Source organism: Martes martes (genome assembly GCF_963455335.1).
Source record: "Martes martes genome assembly, chromosome: 15".
NCBI lineage: Eukaryota > Metazoa > Chordata > Mammalia > Carnivora > Mustelidae > Martes > Martes martes.
In genome coordinates this window covers 33,130,663-33,144,303 of record NC_137903.1, presented here as the reverse complement: position 1 = coordinate 33,144,303, position 13,641 = coordinate 33,130,663, and the positions used below count along the sequence as shown (strand labels likewise).

Below are 13,641 nucleotides of genomic sequence, written 5' to 3'. Positions count from 1 at the left end.
TCTTGGTTAATTTGAGGTTATGTTTTGCCTCACCATTCATTTCTCATTAAAATATGGGGCATACCCTTAGTTGAGATCTGAGCTTCCCATTCTCCTTACAGACAGGAAATTAGACCCTCCACTCCCCATTGATGTGCTAATTCTGGTCTTAAACAGACTAAGGCCACACTTGGTGTTGCCACATTCTGAGAAACACACACACACACACACACACACACACACACACACACACACACACGGTGGTTTATGCAACTATAGCTGATTTCTATGAAGTTGAGTTTCAGTCTAATGAGAGAAAAGTCCAACGCTAGTTTTAGAACCAAGAGAAAATTTACTCCTAGGTGCATTTCTATTACCCAGATTACCCAGTCTGCTCAGTTACAACGTCAGGACAACATTTTTGCCTCTAACTCAGCTTTCTTTTTTTCCAGAGAGTATTTCAGTTCCTCCATTGTTAAGTCATTTTCCTTCAGTCTTTGCACAAAGTTCTCTATGGCTTTGCAAAGTTCTTTATTCTCCTGAAAGGCAAACTGAAGAAAAGAAAAAAAAAATTAAGTTATAACTTAAGAACTGAGATCCAGCTGTATAGTCTGAAGCTAATGAGTAGTGCTTAGGTCCCTGACTGGGGGCTGAGAACCTGGCCAGCTTAAATACAAATCTGGGTCTTCAACATGATAAATCCTTTAAATCTTCTGGCTATTATATACTTATTATTATCTCAGCAATAAATATAAACAAAAAGAGGGATCTCAATGAAAATGACCTGATCGGTGGTTTTTGGAATCTAGAAGAATTTCAGAGACTTTTCACAGCAATATGTGTAAGTCTAAGACACAAGCTTAGACAGCTTGCTCTATAAAGTCTGCGAGCCCGTAACTTCTACCAACAAGCCCTCATGCGGTGTTGGTGATGATGGTGGTGAATGAGAACTCATATATGTAAAAATGTGAGTTAACAGTTTATGAGCCCCCTTGTAACAACCCTTCCGATATTGACTGAGCATGCACCAGGAGTGATGCCAGGCCCTGGAGATACTACTGTGAACAAGGCAGGCGACAGCCTACTACTTACAAGTGCCTTCTCAAACGCAGTCTGTGGAATTGGCTTGGGAGTTTCCTGGATTAATTCACAGATGGGAAGTGCACCGCTCCACTCCCCATCAACGCACTGTTGGTCCCGCGTGCCCACTAAGTGGTACCTGAACAGAAGTGAGAATGGCAACAACAGGAGTGCCTGGGTGGCTCAGTGGGTTAAGTTCTCTGCCTTCGGCTCAGGTCATGATTCCAGGGTCCTGGGATCGATTACTACATCAGGCTCTCTGCTCGGCAGGGAGCCTGCTTCCCCCCTCTCTCTGCCTGTCTCTCTGCCTACTTGTGATCTCTGTCTGTCAAAAAAAAAAAAAAAAAAAGTATGGCAACAACACTTTCTAAACTGGGCAACCAACTCTGGTTCTGTATCGTTGTATTTCAGTATTTCCTACTGTGATAGAATCCACTTCCTTGAGCCTTAATGCATGCTAAGTGATTTCAGTATTACCAAACAGTAACCAACTAAAACCATTCTCCTTGGGGGTAGAGAGGACCCAAGTGACAATGCAATCCATAAAACATGGAGAAGTGAAAAATTCTGAATATGTGTGTTTACACAGTTGTTGGGTGGGGAGGGAGAGGGAGGAAGCACGTCATCATTCAATAATTTAAAAAAGCATCTGCCATCCACCCTCTAAAAAGGAGTGGAAAGATAGAGATAACCCTCAAATAAATCTTACAAAGGAGCTACAGCTTTTAATCAGAAAAACACGAGAGTTGACTGCAAAGTCCACTAGAAGTATATAACGAGACTGAAATGCTAATGTGGAGACATGACTCTGAGGTAGGAAGACTGAATGAAGCCAGGGAAAGGGTAGACCTGTGAGGTGGGTGATTAGGTAGTCTAAATTAAGGTTAGACTTCAGTTAGGATGTATTAAGTCATTCTCCTTCTTTTACTTTCATTTTTTTTTTAAAGGAATATATATACTCAAATATGTATATACACAAATCTGTCGGGGGGCAGGCTGGAATAATAAATCATTCTCTTTCTGCAGTTCCATATGGTCTATATTTCTTTGAGCTTTTATTCCAAGATTCTTTAGAAAACCATACATTTTAGATATCTTCTCTAGGATAAATAAGGGGACCAGTCTATCTTCTGGAGCTTGGGGAGAGCTGGTAGTGAGCTAAAAAGCAGCTCGGAAAATCAGAATGAGCTCAGATTGCTGAGGCAGTAGGACACGGGGGCATTAGGTGAGATGGACTGGGTCATTCCCCAAAACAACGTTATGGGTCAATGTGCAAGTTCTTGCATTTGAACAGCTGCGGCATACACTTACTTGTCTTCACAGTGATAAGTAATGGTAGATCCTGAGTTGAAATCTCTTCCTTCAAAATAGCCATGAGCTGGACTCCTAGGAGGGCCACAGTCTCCTGAGAAACAGGAGTACAAGAGTGACAGTCATGAGTTGAACTCAATTAACAGCACCCCCTAAGTATAACCATCCATGTGGGATCTGGGGACACTTTCTCCGTTTATTTCCTTCTGGTCAGATCGTATTTATCCATGGGAAAGACCCCCCTCCCCCTGCTTATCCGCTGAGTCATTAACAGTTTGAGAGAGTTTTCTGATTGACATGAGCTTGAGGAAAGGAAGTTTACGTTGCAGAAGACTGTCAGGGGACAAGAATCAAAAAATTAAACCAGAGGTAGACGTAGGAGAAGTAACTCCCTGAGACAGGAGATAAATGGTCTGAGTTCAAAAGGACACTGACATTCTCGTGGGACAGAATTGTGCAATATGAGAGCTTCAGAAACAGGGAGAATGCAGTCGGGAGCAAACAAGAGGAGTCTATAAAGAGAGCTGGACAAAGTGGTAGATGTTGTGAATTTCAGTCCTGGCTCTTCCACTAACCATTATCTCGTCCTTCTTGGCTTTCTTCTAAGCTATAAGATGAGCAGTTTAAATAACATTATCTCCAAAGTCCCTTTGAGCTCTGACATTATGAGTCTAAACACAGGGATCAGGAGTAAAGGGTAAGTTAAGAATGATTATGTAGGTGAATACTTATGGAAACATAAACACCTTCAAAACAAATAGTTGAGCAAAACCAGCAAGCATAAAAGAACATGTATTAGTATAGTACATAGTATATAATACTACGCATTATAATAATACATACTAATGGAAATGTAATTATAATAGTAGCATATAATACTATTTTTGTAAAACACACTCATGCACAATCATATATGAACAGAAAAAAGCCTGAAGATTACATATCAAAGTATTCTGTTATTTCTGAGTAGTAGGTTTGTAGGTAATTAAATGTTTTCTTTGTATTTTTCTACAACACAGGTGTTTTCTTAATAACTTAATAACTTCTAAGGAGCCTAGATGTCCATTGACAGATGAATGGATAATGAAGATGTGGTATACATATATATATACAATGGAATATTACACAGCCATCTGAGAAAATGAAATCTTGCCATTTGCAACTACAGGGATAGAACTAGAGGGCATTACGCTAAGTGAAATAAGTCAATCAGAGAAAGACAATTTTCATATGATCTCACTGATATGTAGAATTTAAGAAACAAAATAGGATCATAGGGGAAGAGAGAAAAAATAGAACAAGAAAAAACCCGAGAGGGACACAAACCATAAGAGACTCTTAGTCATAGGAAACAAATTGAGGGTTCCTGGAAGGGAGAGGGTTGGGGGGATGGGGTAAATGGGGTAAATGGGTGATGGACATTGGGGAGGGCATGTGTTGTAATGAGCACTGGGTATTATATAAAACTGATGAATCACAGACCTGTACCCCTGAAACAATACATTATATGTTAATTAATTGAATTAAACAAAAAGATCAAAAACTGAGTTCAAAAGCTGTATAGAGGAAAGGAAAAAGAATTTTAATGAATTGATTAAGGATCTCCAGTTTATATAGCTTTTCTGGTGACTTTTAAGCATACAGTTTTGAACTGAAGGAGATGATATAGATCTTGCATCTAAACAGAAAAAAATCTGCTTTAATCAGGGACCTCAGGAGCATCCCCTAAAATTGGGCAATGAACTGACGCAAAAAGACAGAGATTCTGCATTTCCGAGCAAGGATAAGAACTATTGAATTTAAAGAGTAAAACAGAAAAGGCTGGTGGAAATACTTTAAACTTGTTCAAGCTAATGTTGATGGTATGTGCTTGTAATTTAACTGTGTGTCCTATATATGCATGTTTTAAGTAACCACAAACTCCCTAAAAGAGGCTAACTATAGTTCATGTTTTTAAACTGCCTATCTACTATATCCTTCACAAAAATTAACTCAAAATGGAGTAAAATACTTGAATGTAAAATACAAAACTATGAAACACCTAGAAGATAATGTAGGAGAAAACCTAGACAACCTTGGGTATAGGGAGGGACAACTCTTTAGATACAGCTGTAAAGTCACCATCCATGAAACAGTTAATCAACTGGAATTCATTAAAATTTAAAACTTCTGTGCTATGAAGGACATATAAAGAGAATGAGATGACCAGCCATAGGCTGGGAGAAAATATTTTCAGAAGACAAATCTTATAAAGGACTGTTATCCAAAGTATACAAAGAACTCTTAAAACTCAACAAGAAGAAAACCACCTGATTAAAAAACGGGCCAAAGACCTTAACAGACACCTCACCAAAGACGATATATACAGATGGAAAATGAGCGTACATCATCAAGAAATGTAAATTAAAACAATGAGATACCACTACACAACTATGAGAACGGCTGAAATCTGGAACACTGATGACACCAAATGCTGACAAGGATGTGGAGCAACAAGACCTCTCCTGCATTGCTGGTGGAAAAGCACGATGATATAACCACTCTGGAAGGCAGAATGATGGTTTCTCACAAAGCTAAATATCTTAAGATCCAACAACTGCACTCTTTGGGATTTATCCAAAAGTGTTGAAAACATGTCCCCACAAAAACCAGCACCTGATATATATAGCAGCTTTATCCGTAATTGCCAAACCTTGGAACAAACTTTGGAACTAACCGGGTGACGGATATTAAGGAGGGTACATGGGGTGATGAGAACTGCGTTTCATACACAACTGATGAACCGTTGAACACTATGTCAAAAACCAATGATATACCAAATACTGGCTAATTGAACATTATTATAATTAAAAAGGTCAGTGGTTGAGAGGTAGGGAAGGTAGAGAGATGAATAAACAGAGCACAGAGGATTTTTAGGGCAGCAAAAATACTCTGTATGATATTATAATGGTAGCTGTATGTCATTAGGCATATGTCCAAACCCTCTGAATGTACAACACCAAGAGTGAATACTTAGGTAACTATGGATTTGGGGTGATCATGATATGTCAATATTAGTTCATCCTTGGGGAAAAAAAAAAAAGGTACTACTCTGGCGAATGGTGTTGATAATGTGCATGTGTGGGAGTGGGGAGTATATGGGAAATCTCTGTGTCTCTCCTTCACTTTTATTATAAAACTAGAAGTGCTCTAAAAAATTAAGTCTTTCACTAAATTAATCTGTAATGTTAGATATGTGCATTTCCAAATAAACCTGATTTTTTGTTTTATATTTTTAAATTTAAAATTCTGCTGAGTTACATTGTAATTCCAGTCCATCCATCCAGGGTTATGGCATATCTTTTCTTTTATTTAAGTATTATTTTATATCCTTCAGTAAATTTTCATATAGGCCTCATGAGTGAAATTATTTTACATTTCAGTATTCATCTCATAATTATTAGAAAGTAATACTATTGATTTTTCAATATTACTTAGTGTCCAAGAATAACATTTTTAGTTGAATTTCTTGGATCTTCTAAGTATATTTGAAAAATAAATATATCCTGTGACCCACCAGTCATTCTAGGAATCCAGACTAAAGAAATAATAGCATAGGCATAAAAATATATGTATGTGTATACATATATATAACATTCACTGCAGCATTATAATAGCAAAAATACAGAAATAGAATAAATGTTCATCAACACAGAGATGTGGAATAAATTATGGCACATCCACATTATTATTTAAAAGCAGGAGATAGAGCCACATATACTGATCTGAACTAGATTTCCATGTGTAATGTTACACCAAAAACAAGCAGTTAAAAAATACATAAATTCCCATTTTTTTGTACATATATATGTGTGTCGATATGTGTGTATGCTTTTGTTTATTTAAAATGTCTGCATAAACGTAAAAGTCATGAAACAAACAACAAACACATCCAACTAAGTCCCTCTGAGAGTCGTGAATTACTGTGTTAGAAGAAGGTACTTTCTTTCAACTCTTATTTTGTGTAATTTGGCAGTGGATAAGTTACTGTCCTTGCCCCCTGTTTTTGTGTATTCTTCAAATAAGAACTTTAAGTCATTATCATGAAATTTTTTTTTAACATGTCAGATGCTCCAAACTATCCCATGTTGGACTTATTAGGACAGGAATCCTAATTTAAAGGCGGGGGTGGGGGGTGGGGGGTGGGGGGAGAAGGGTTTATTGTTTGGATGTTGTTTGTTTCACTGCAACACATCATTCAAGGTGAGGCTTGGCTCTGTGAGCCCCACTTGTTTCTTGGCTGCTTCCTAGCTCCCAAAGCTTCCCAGGCACAGAAAATGAGGTTCTCTGCTCGGTGTCTTTGGATTTACACTTATTTCTCTCCTACTTACTGCTTTTGCAGACGGGCAAGGGAGGCATCCAGGTGTGGTCGTCCAGGCACTGACTCCAATTGCTGCCCTTAAGGATGTAGTCCTCATTGCACTTAAAAGTGATTTTGTCACTCACGTTGACAGGACCCAGGGAACTGGGTTCGCCATTCACCAGCACAGGGTCAGGACAGTGGCCCACTGAAGAAGAAAACAGGAAGTGATCTGAAAGGACACCTGCTTCTAGGCTTTGCTGAGAAATCAGAACTAAAGCAGAGCTTTTTAATAGGGACTGCAAACTGCACAAGTAGTACCAAACCCTACCGACGCTGGATGTGAAAAGAGCAGGTTGGCCTGAGAGTGGCAGGAAAGGTCTTGGTCATGCACAAGGGTGACAGTTGGCACTTGAACTTACGAGAAGTAATTAAGCATAGAACTGGAAATGATCAATAGTGTGTTTATCCTCCTGTCAAGCCCTGCTGAAAACTCTTCACTCTATGTTTGAGGCAAGGGTTCCCTTCCTTCCATCCAGCCAGAGGTACACATCACTCATCATGTTTTACTTTGTTTCATTTTGCTTTTCTCAGGTTAAAAAAACAAAAACAAAACCAAAACAAACAAACAAAAAACCCAGGAGAAAATGCAGAGAGAGATGACTTTGGTCATATAAATAAAGGACAAACATATTGGTCTGGAGAACAAACCGAGCTAGTCCTAAAAATAGTAGTAATTACAAGGATATTGACTAGTGATTCTCTGTCTCTACAGACACCACAAATGAGTGTTGTGAACTTGAGCAAGTCACTTGGATCTCAGTTACCACATTTGTAAGTTGAGAACATAAATTTTTCCCAGTTCAAAGGTTATATAATGGATAAAATACAACATGACATATTTACTTCAAAATAATAATAATGCAAAGCAGAACTGTAGAAGACAGAAGATTAGTTATATGTGGGTAATTGTGGAAGATAAGTGGTGAGTACGTATGAGTTGATTTTAATCTTCTGTCTTTTGTATATGTTTAGATTTTTTAATAACATAAAAATTTTAAAAGAGTATAGTATTAAACAAATTGTAGCCCAAAAAAGGTAGTTTTAATATATGGAAGAAATTCTTTTCTTCCTGCTGGGTTGATTGTGTCTATTAATTCACTCAATTAATCAATTAATGGAATCAGTACTGAGCAAGAGCTGATCCTGTAGCTTCTAAGAGAAGTTCCACCCGAGCGCTTTAAAAATGAATTCATAGAAATTGAGAATTTTCTCTTTCTCTCCTTTTTAAGGATTTTATTTACTTATTTGACACAGTGAGAGAGAGAGAGAGAGAGAGCAAGCATAAGCAGGGGGAGTTGCAGAGGGAGTTGCAGAGGGAGAGGGACTGAGCAAAGAGCTGATGCAGGGCTCGATACCAGCACCCTGGGATCACGACCTGAGCTGAAGGCAGAGGCTTTAACCCACTGAGCCACCCAGGCGCCCCGAGAATTCTTTTCTTATACAGTTTGAACATGGCCTACTGGAAGTAGGATATGAAAAGATCCAGTAGGATGACAAGATATACAAAGAAACAGGAAAATCAAACTTACGGCGACATGTGGGAACGGGAGCATTCCACTCCACAGAGGCATTGCAAAATAAGGTTTTCTCTCCTACCAGGTGGTAGCCCTTGATACAAAGGCAAGTCCCCAGAATTTGTCCTTCTACCTCCTTTATAACAATTATGCCATTTTCCACTGAGGGAAGTTCTGGACAGCTCTCTGTTGGAAGGAAAAAGATTCACCTGACATGTCATGTGCCATGAGGAAGCCTTGTTAGACCACCATCCAAGTGTCTTTTTGCTGGATTATGGATACTCTTCCATGTCTATGTCCATCCACTTCCCTCCCCTCCTAATAATTCCCAAAGTTTTGTTTTTTTTTAATTTTTTTTAAAGATTTTATTTATTTGACAGAGAGAAATCAGAGCTAGGCAGACAGAGAGAAGGGGAAGCAGGCTCCTGCTGAGCAGAGAGCCCGATGCGGGGCTCGATCCCAGGACCCTGAGATCATGACCCGAGCTGAAGGCAGAGGCTTAAACCCCTGAGCTACCCAGGCGCCCCGATTCCCAAAGTTTTGTTTTCAAAAAAGGGTAACTGGATTCACTCAAATTCAGCCATAAGTGAGGCGCCTGGGTGGCTCAGTTAGTTAAGCGACTGCCTTCGCCTCAGGTCATAATCCCAGGATCCTGGGATGGATCCCCACATCAGATTCTCCTCTCAGTGGTGAGTCTATTTCCCCCTCTCCCTCTGTGATCTCTCTTGCTTTCACTCTCTCTCAAATTAATAAATAAAATCTTTAAATTAAAAAAAACCCTCAGCCATAAATAAATAAAATCTTTTAAATTAAAAAAAAATTTCAACCATAAGTTATCTACCTCTAAAGAAACAGTCTCCTTTCCAAAGAATATTCCTGGAGTGTATAAGACCTCTAAATATTTTGAAACTGGTACTTTTTGCTCCCAGAACAGAAAAGGAAAGTTAACTGTTAACCACCCATGTCATAAAGCAGAATCATCATTAAATATTTACTAAGCCATTGAGGCACCTGGGTAGCTCAGCCGATTAAGCCCCTGCGTTCAGCTCAGGTCATGATCCCGGGGTCCTGGGATCGAGCCCTGCATCGGGCTCCCTGCTCAGTGGGGAGCCTGCTTTTCCCTCTCCCTCTGCTATGCCCCCCTGCTCTCTCTCCTACTCCTTGTCAAATAAATAAATTTTGTTAAAAAAAAATATTTTACTAAGCCCCTCTGAGTACATTGCATTAGGCCAAGCAATTTGAGATTTTCCAATAAAGGAAATGCATTTCATTGATTAAACTTTCATTAAAACCTTAGACCTGATATCAAGTGCCTTATAAACCAGTCTTAAGCATACGCACCATCTGAGGCAGAAATCAGCCACACAACCACAAGATAGCACACAAACCAAAAAAACATCTTGTGATCAGTTGCTTGGCCCAGGCTGGAATGAACACAAACCAGACAACACCTGGTTTGGATCAAAGCAGATCTTCTCACACAGCTTAGGATACCAACCACCTCCCTCCTAGAGAAGAGGTTGTCCTGATTTCTCTCCCTTGGAAGAATTAAAAAAAAAAAAAAATGCTACAGCAGGAAATCCGAACAGCTATGAGGAAATTAGAGCTGGGAGGGATTCTGCAAAAACATGAAGCGGGGGAGAGGCTGACAAGCTGCCAGTTTTAAAACTCGGTTTTAGAAATTGCCAGGGTTCCGTTATGCAAATCTAGTTGACCAGTTCCTGTGAACTGCACGCTTATCCTGCTATCACAGACTTGGACCAGAGGGTTTAGCCATGACCCTCAGTTCTGTCAATATTTGCTAGTGTTTACAGTCCAGCTTCTGCAACGCCCTCCAGCTTTGCATGCGGGGGCGGGTGGACTGATCTGTAGTGCTTTCCCAACTGAAACCCAGCTCTGAGGGCCATCTCCCCTTCATTTGTCACATACCAGGTGTCCTGGCAGCACCAAACTCTGAAAACTGGAAAGCTCAAGGAAGTGAACTAACCTCACCTTATCTCTGACCTCCCAGATCTACAGCTTCCCAGCAAGGAGCTGATCCTGATTATGTCCAAACCTGAGAAAAAACTCCAAAGTCCTATAACAACACCATGTCCATATCTGCCAGGCCTGTGCTCAGGTTCCCATTCTGCGGGTCTTTGGGGGCCAGGGTTTAGCCTGAGTCCAGAGTCAACCAAATGAACTAAGAGGGAGTTGAGGGAAAAGCTTTAGTCTCAGGAATTAAAACACCTTCTTCTTTCTGACTATTATAGCAATTAGCTGGTTGTCCCTGCTCCAGTGATAAAATTGGGGGTAAAGTTCCTCCAAAATTTTAGGTTTTAATAAAATAATGTAAAGCATCATAATACACATAAAGCATAAGGACCCAGTAAGGTCTTAACCGTTTTTCTCTTCTCCATCCATTATCATTACTTTATGATGATTTGTTCATGTCTTCTTCCCACACAAGACTGTTAACAACTCGAGCACGAGGGTCCTGTCCCATGTGTATTTCCTTCGCAGGCACTCCATAATGCAAAGCAGAATTGTCTGCTAGGTAAGTAAGAGCAATGCGGAACAAATAAAAGAGAACATGATCATACAGAAGCTCTAGTAGAGCTCCTCAAATCCATACCAATAATTTATCATTTACTATATATACTGCCTTTATGGTTTTTCCATAGCTTATCCTCACTCAACAAATATGTGAGTTCCTGTAGTGCAAGCGCCTTTCATTTTTTAAAGATTTTTATTTATTTATTTGTCAGAGAGAGAGCACAAGCAGGAGGAGCAGCAGGCAGAGGGAGAAACAGACTCTCCGTGGAACAAGGAGCTCGATGCGGGACTTGATCCCAGGACTCTGGGATCATAACCTGAGCCAAAGGCAGACGCTTAACCAACTGAGCCACCCAGGTGCCTCTGCAAGCACCTTTTAAAGTGTGCTTCTCGAAAGGGTAAATAACATGACACTCATATAAATATACGATGAATATGTATCAAAGATTTTATTCAGCTCATTAATCAGAGAAACATTTAGATGCTACAACTAATTCAAAGAAGAATGTGAGGAACAGAGATTTAAATATTCAAGTCAAAGACCTTCTGAAGTGACTTCTCTGATGTAAAACTGTTTAATATCACACGTAGCAACAAACTACAATATTTGGAATGAGCTCTTCCAACTGAGAGAAATTTATTGCATCTGTACTGGACAAAATGCATTTGCCTTATCAGGAATATTTGCATTGTTTTCAGAAAAGAATCATCTGCATTCCTATCCATTTTCTACAAATGAACCTCTAGTCTTATAGAGTTGTAAAAAAAACCTAATTAATAGAAAGTCAATTACACACCAATTACCCAGAGAGGGTCTACAATACTCAGTTACCCATGGAAAAATTTCTTCAGCGATTTCTTTTTTGTCTCTCATGTTAGGTTTGGAGTAATTTTATTTAACATACCACATAGTCTATTTCTTGAAGCATGTAAGTTCTCCAACAGCTAATGTATATGTTTGTACAATAAATATTTTTTAAAATAGTGAAAGAAAATTTTGCTTACTCTTAAAATTAGGAATTTGTTTATTCCTAAATGAGGAACTCCTAAATTCCTAATAAAATAGAGCATTACTACAGGAAATAATTGCAAATAATCCTTCCTCTCAATGGTTTATTTTAGATTCAGATTAGGGCTTTAGAAAGATACCATATAATGTATAATATTGTCTTATTTCTCTATGAAATGTAAAAATATTTACACTAAGTGAGATATATAGAGACTATAAATATCCTCACAAAGTTTAGGTCATATTTTCCTGTCAAATAAATTGGAAAAAAACTTCGTTTTCAAAGTTTTTGGATTGGGGGATTACACATAAGGGATTTTAGGATTACACATTTTATTACAAGTGTCCAGGCTTAGCAAAATTAATAAATGAGAATTCACAAACCCTTCTAGATCTTTGGACGTGAAGGGCAATTTGATCCAATCCAGATTTTCTGGAGAACTGAGGTAACAGGGAAAGTGCTGAAGTTGTACTGACTGGTTTGCTTGCTCAGCAAAAGAATGAGCAGACAGCAACTCGTGAAGAGATCAGGAAGTGAGCCGGGAAGGCCACTGGGCTTAGGCTGGAAGGAGGTATAGGGAGTTAAACTTTGTGTGTGTGTGTGCGTGTGTGTGTGTGTGTGTGTGTAAGGTTTTAAGAGAATTAGAAAAAGATGACTTTAAATTCTCTAGTAGGTTATGATTAGATTCCCTTTGGTCTTCGTCAAGACAATTCAGAAAAAATTTAAAATATTTTTCCAATGTTTTTTTTATGTATTAGTTGATGTTTCCTGAATGCTTCACCAAGAAAAACTTGGGCCAGAAAACTAGTCTTTATGCAGATTACATGAGACTAAAACTCATAGAAATTTTTTAAAGCCCTAATTGTTCATGAAACACCGTAGTACGAGCTTTGGTGGTGAGTCAAGACGGACAGGCACGACGGCAAGAAGTTAGTGTGGCCTTTGTGCTCTTTCCTGCTAACTGAAATGGAGGCAGGATTCCTGGAGCTCGAATAGTCACATGGTACTAGCGGATAGACTCCAACACATTCTGAGGATGATGAGTTAACATGATAGAAGCACAGAAGGACTGCAGGGCAGAAGGTCTGGGATGACGGAGGAAGCATCATTCCTGCCCTAGGCTGCTGATCTCCATCCACCTTGCAGGGGAGAGTAACCTCCCGTCACATAAAAGGTGCTGCTGTTCTGGGATAGCTGGCACCTTCACCCTCTAATCTGAGACACTGATCAATGCAAAAAAAAAAAAAAAAAAAAAAAAAAGAAGGCTCTACCAGGGTTTGAGTAAAATGACCCAGGAATTTAAATTTGGAAAAGAATGGTTAATAGACTTTATTAAATTGTGCCCAGATACGATTTCCCTTTCCATCAAAATCTGAAAAGGCAAAGGACAAAAGAGGAGACACTCTGGTGTGAAAATTGAATGTAAAATAAGGTAAGAGGGTCACTAAGGAAGAAAATCCAAATGACTAAAAAAGCTGTTCTCTGAAAGTAGCCTGGATGCTCAGTGAAGGTACTACTCGTTTTGAGGCAAGGCCCTATTAGCTCTGGAACACCACTTCTCAGGGCGTCCTGTGCTTGTGATATTATTTCCTTTAATCGTGAGGAGAAGCTGGTCTCTGGAATCTGACCAAGTCTTCGCAGGGAAGGTACAGCATACCACCAAGAAGGTACCTAGGTGCCCTTGGGAATTCAGAAGGGAGCTCGGAAGTGAGGTGTTCTGCCTGTGATGACGGGAATGGTGTGACACTGGCTTAATGAGCACAAAAGATGCACCAGGTGCCTTGAGGTGCCTTGAGATTAAGAAAAAGAA

General features: G+C 39.3%; 1 protein-coding gene across 2 annotated transcripts; it reads right to left on the bottom strand.

Annotated features, from left to right (window-relative positions):
- Positions 1-311: 311 nt before the first annotated feature.
- C4BPB (complement component 4 binding protein beta) lies at positions 312-9,921 on the bottom strand. 2 transcript variants are annotated; one of them, XM_080824985.1, is made up of 6 exons: positions 9,628-9,921; positions 8,302-8,472; positions 6,741-6,917; positions 2,371-2,464; positions 1,072-1,198; positions 312-530 (listed from the first exon to the last, which is right to left on the bottom strand). In XM_080824985.1, the coding sequence occupies exons 1-6, from the start codon at positions 9,683-9,685 to the stop codon at positions 387-389; spliced, it is 771 nt and encodes a 256-aa protein (XP_080681111.1). In that variant the 5' UTR covers positions 9,686-9,921; the 3' UTR covers positions 312-386. The 2 variants fall into 2 exon arrangements, with proteins under 2 accessions (XP_080681111.1, XP_080681112.1); XM_080824986.1 differs by lacking the exon at positions 8,302-8,472.
- Between the last annotated feature and the right edge of the window lie 3,720 nt (positions 9,922-13,641).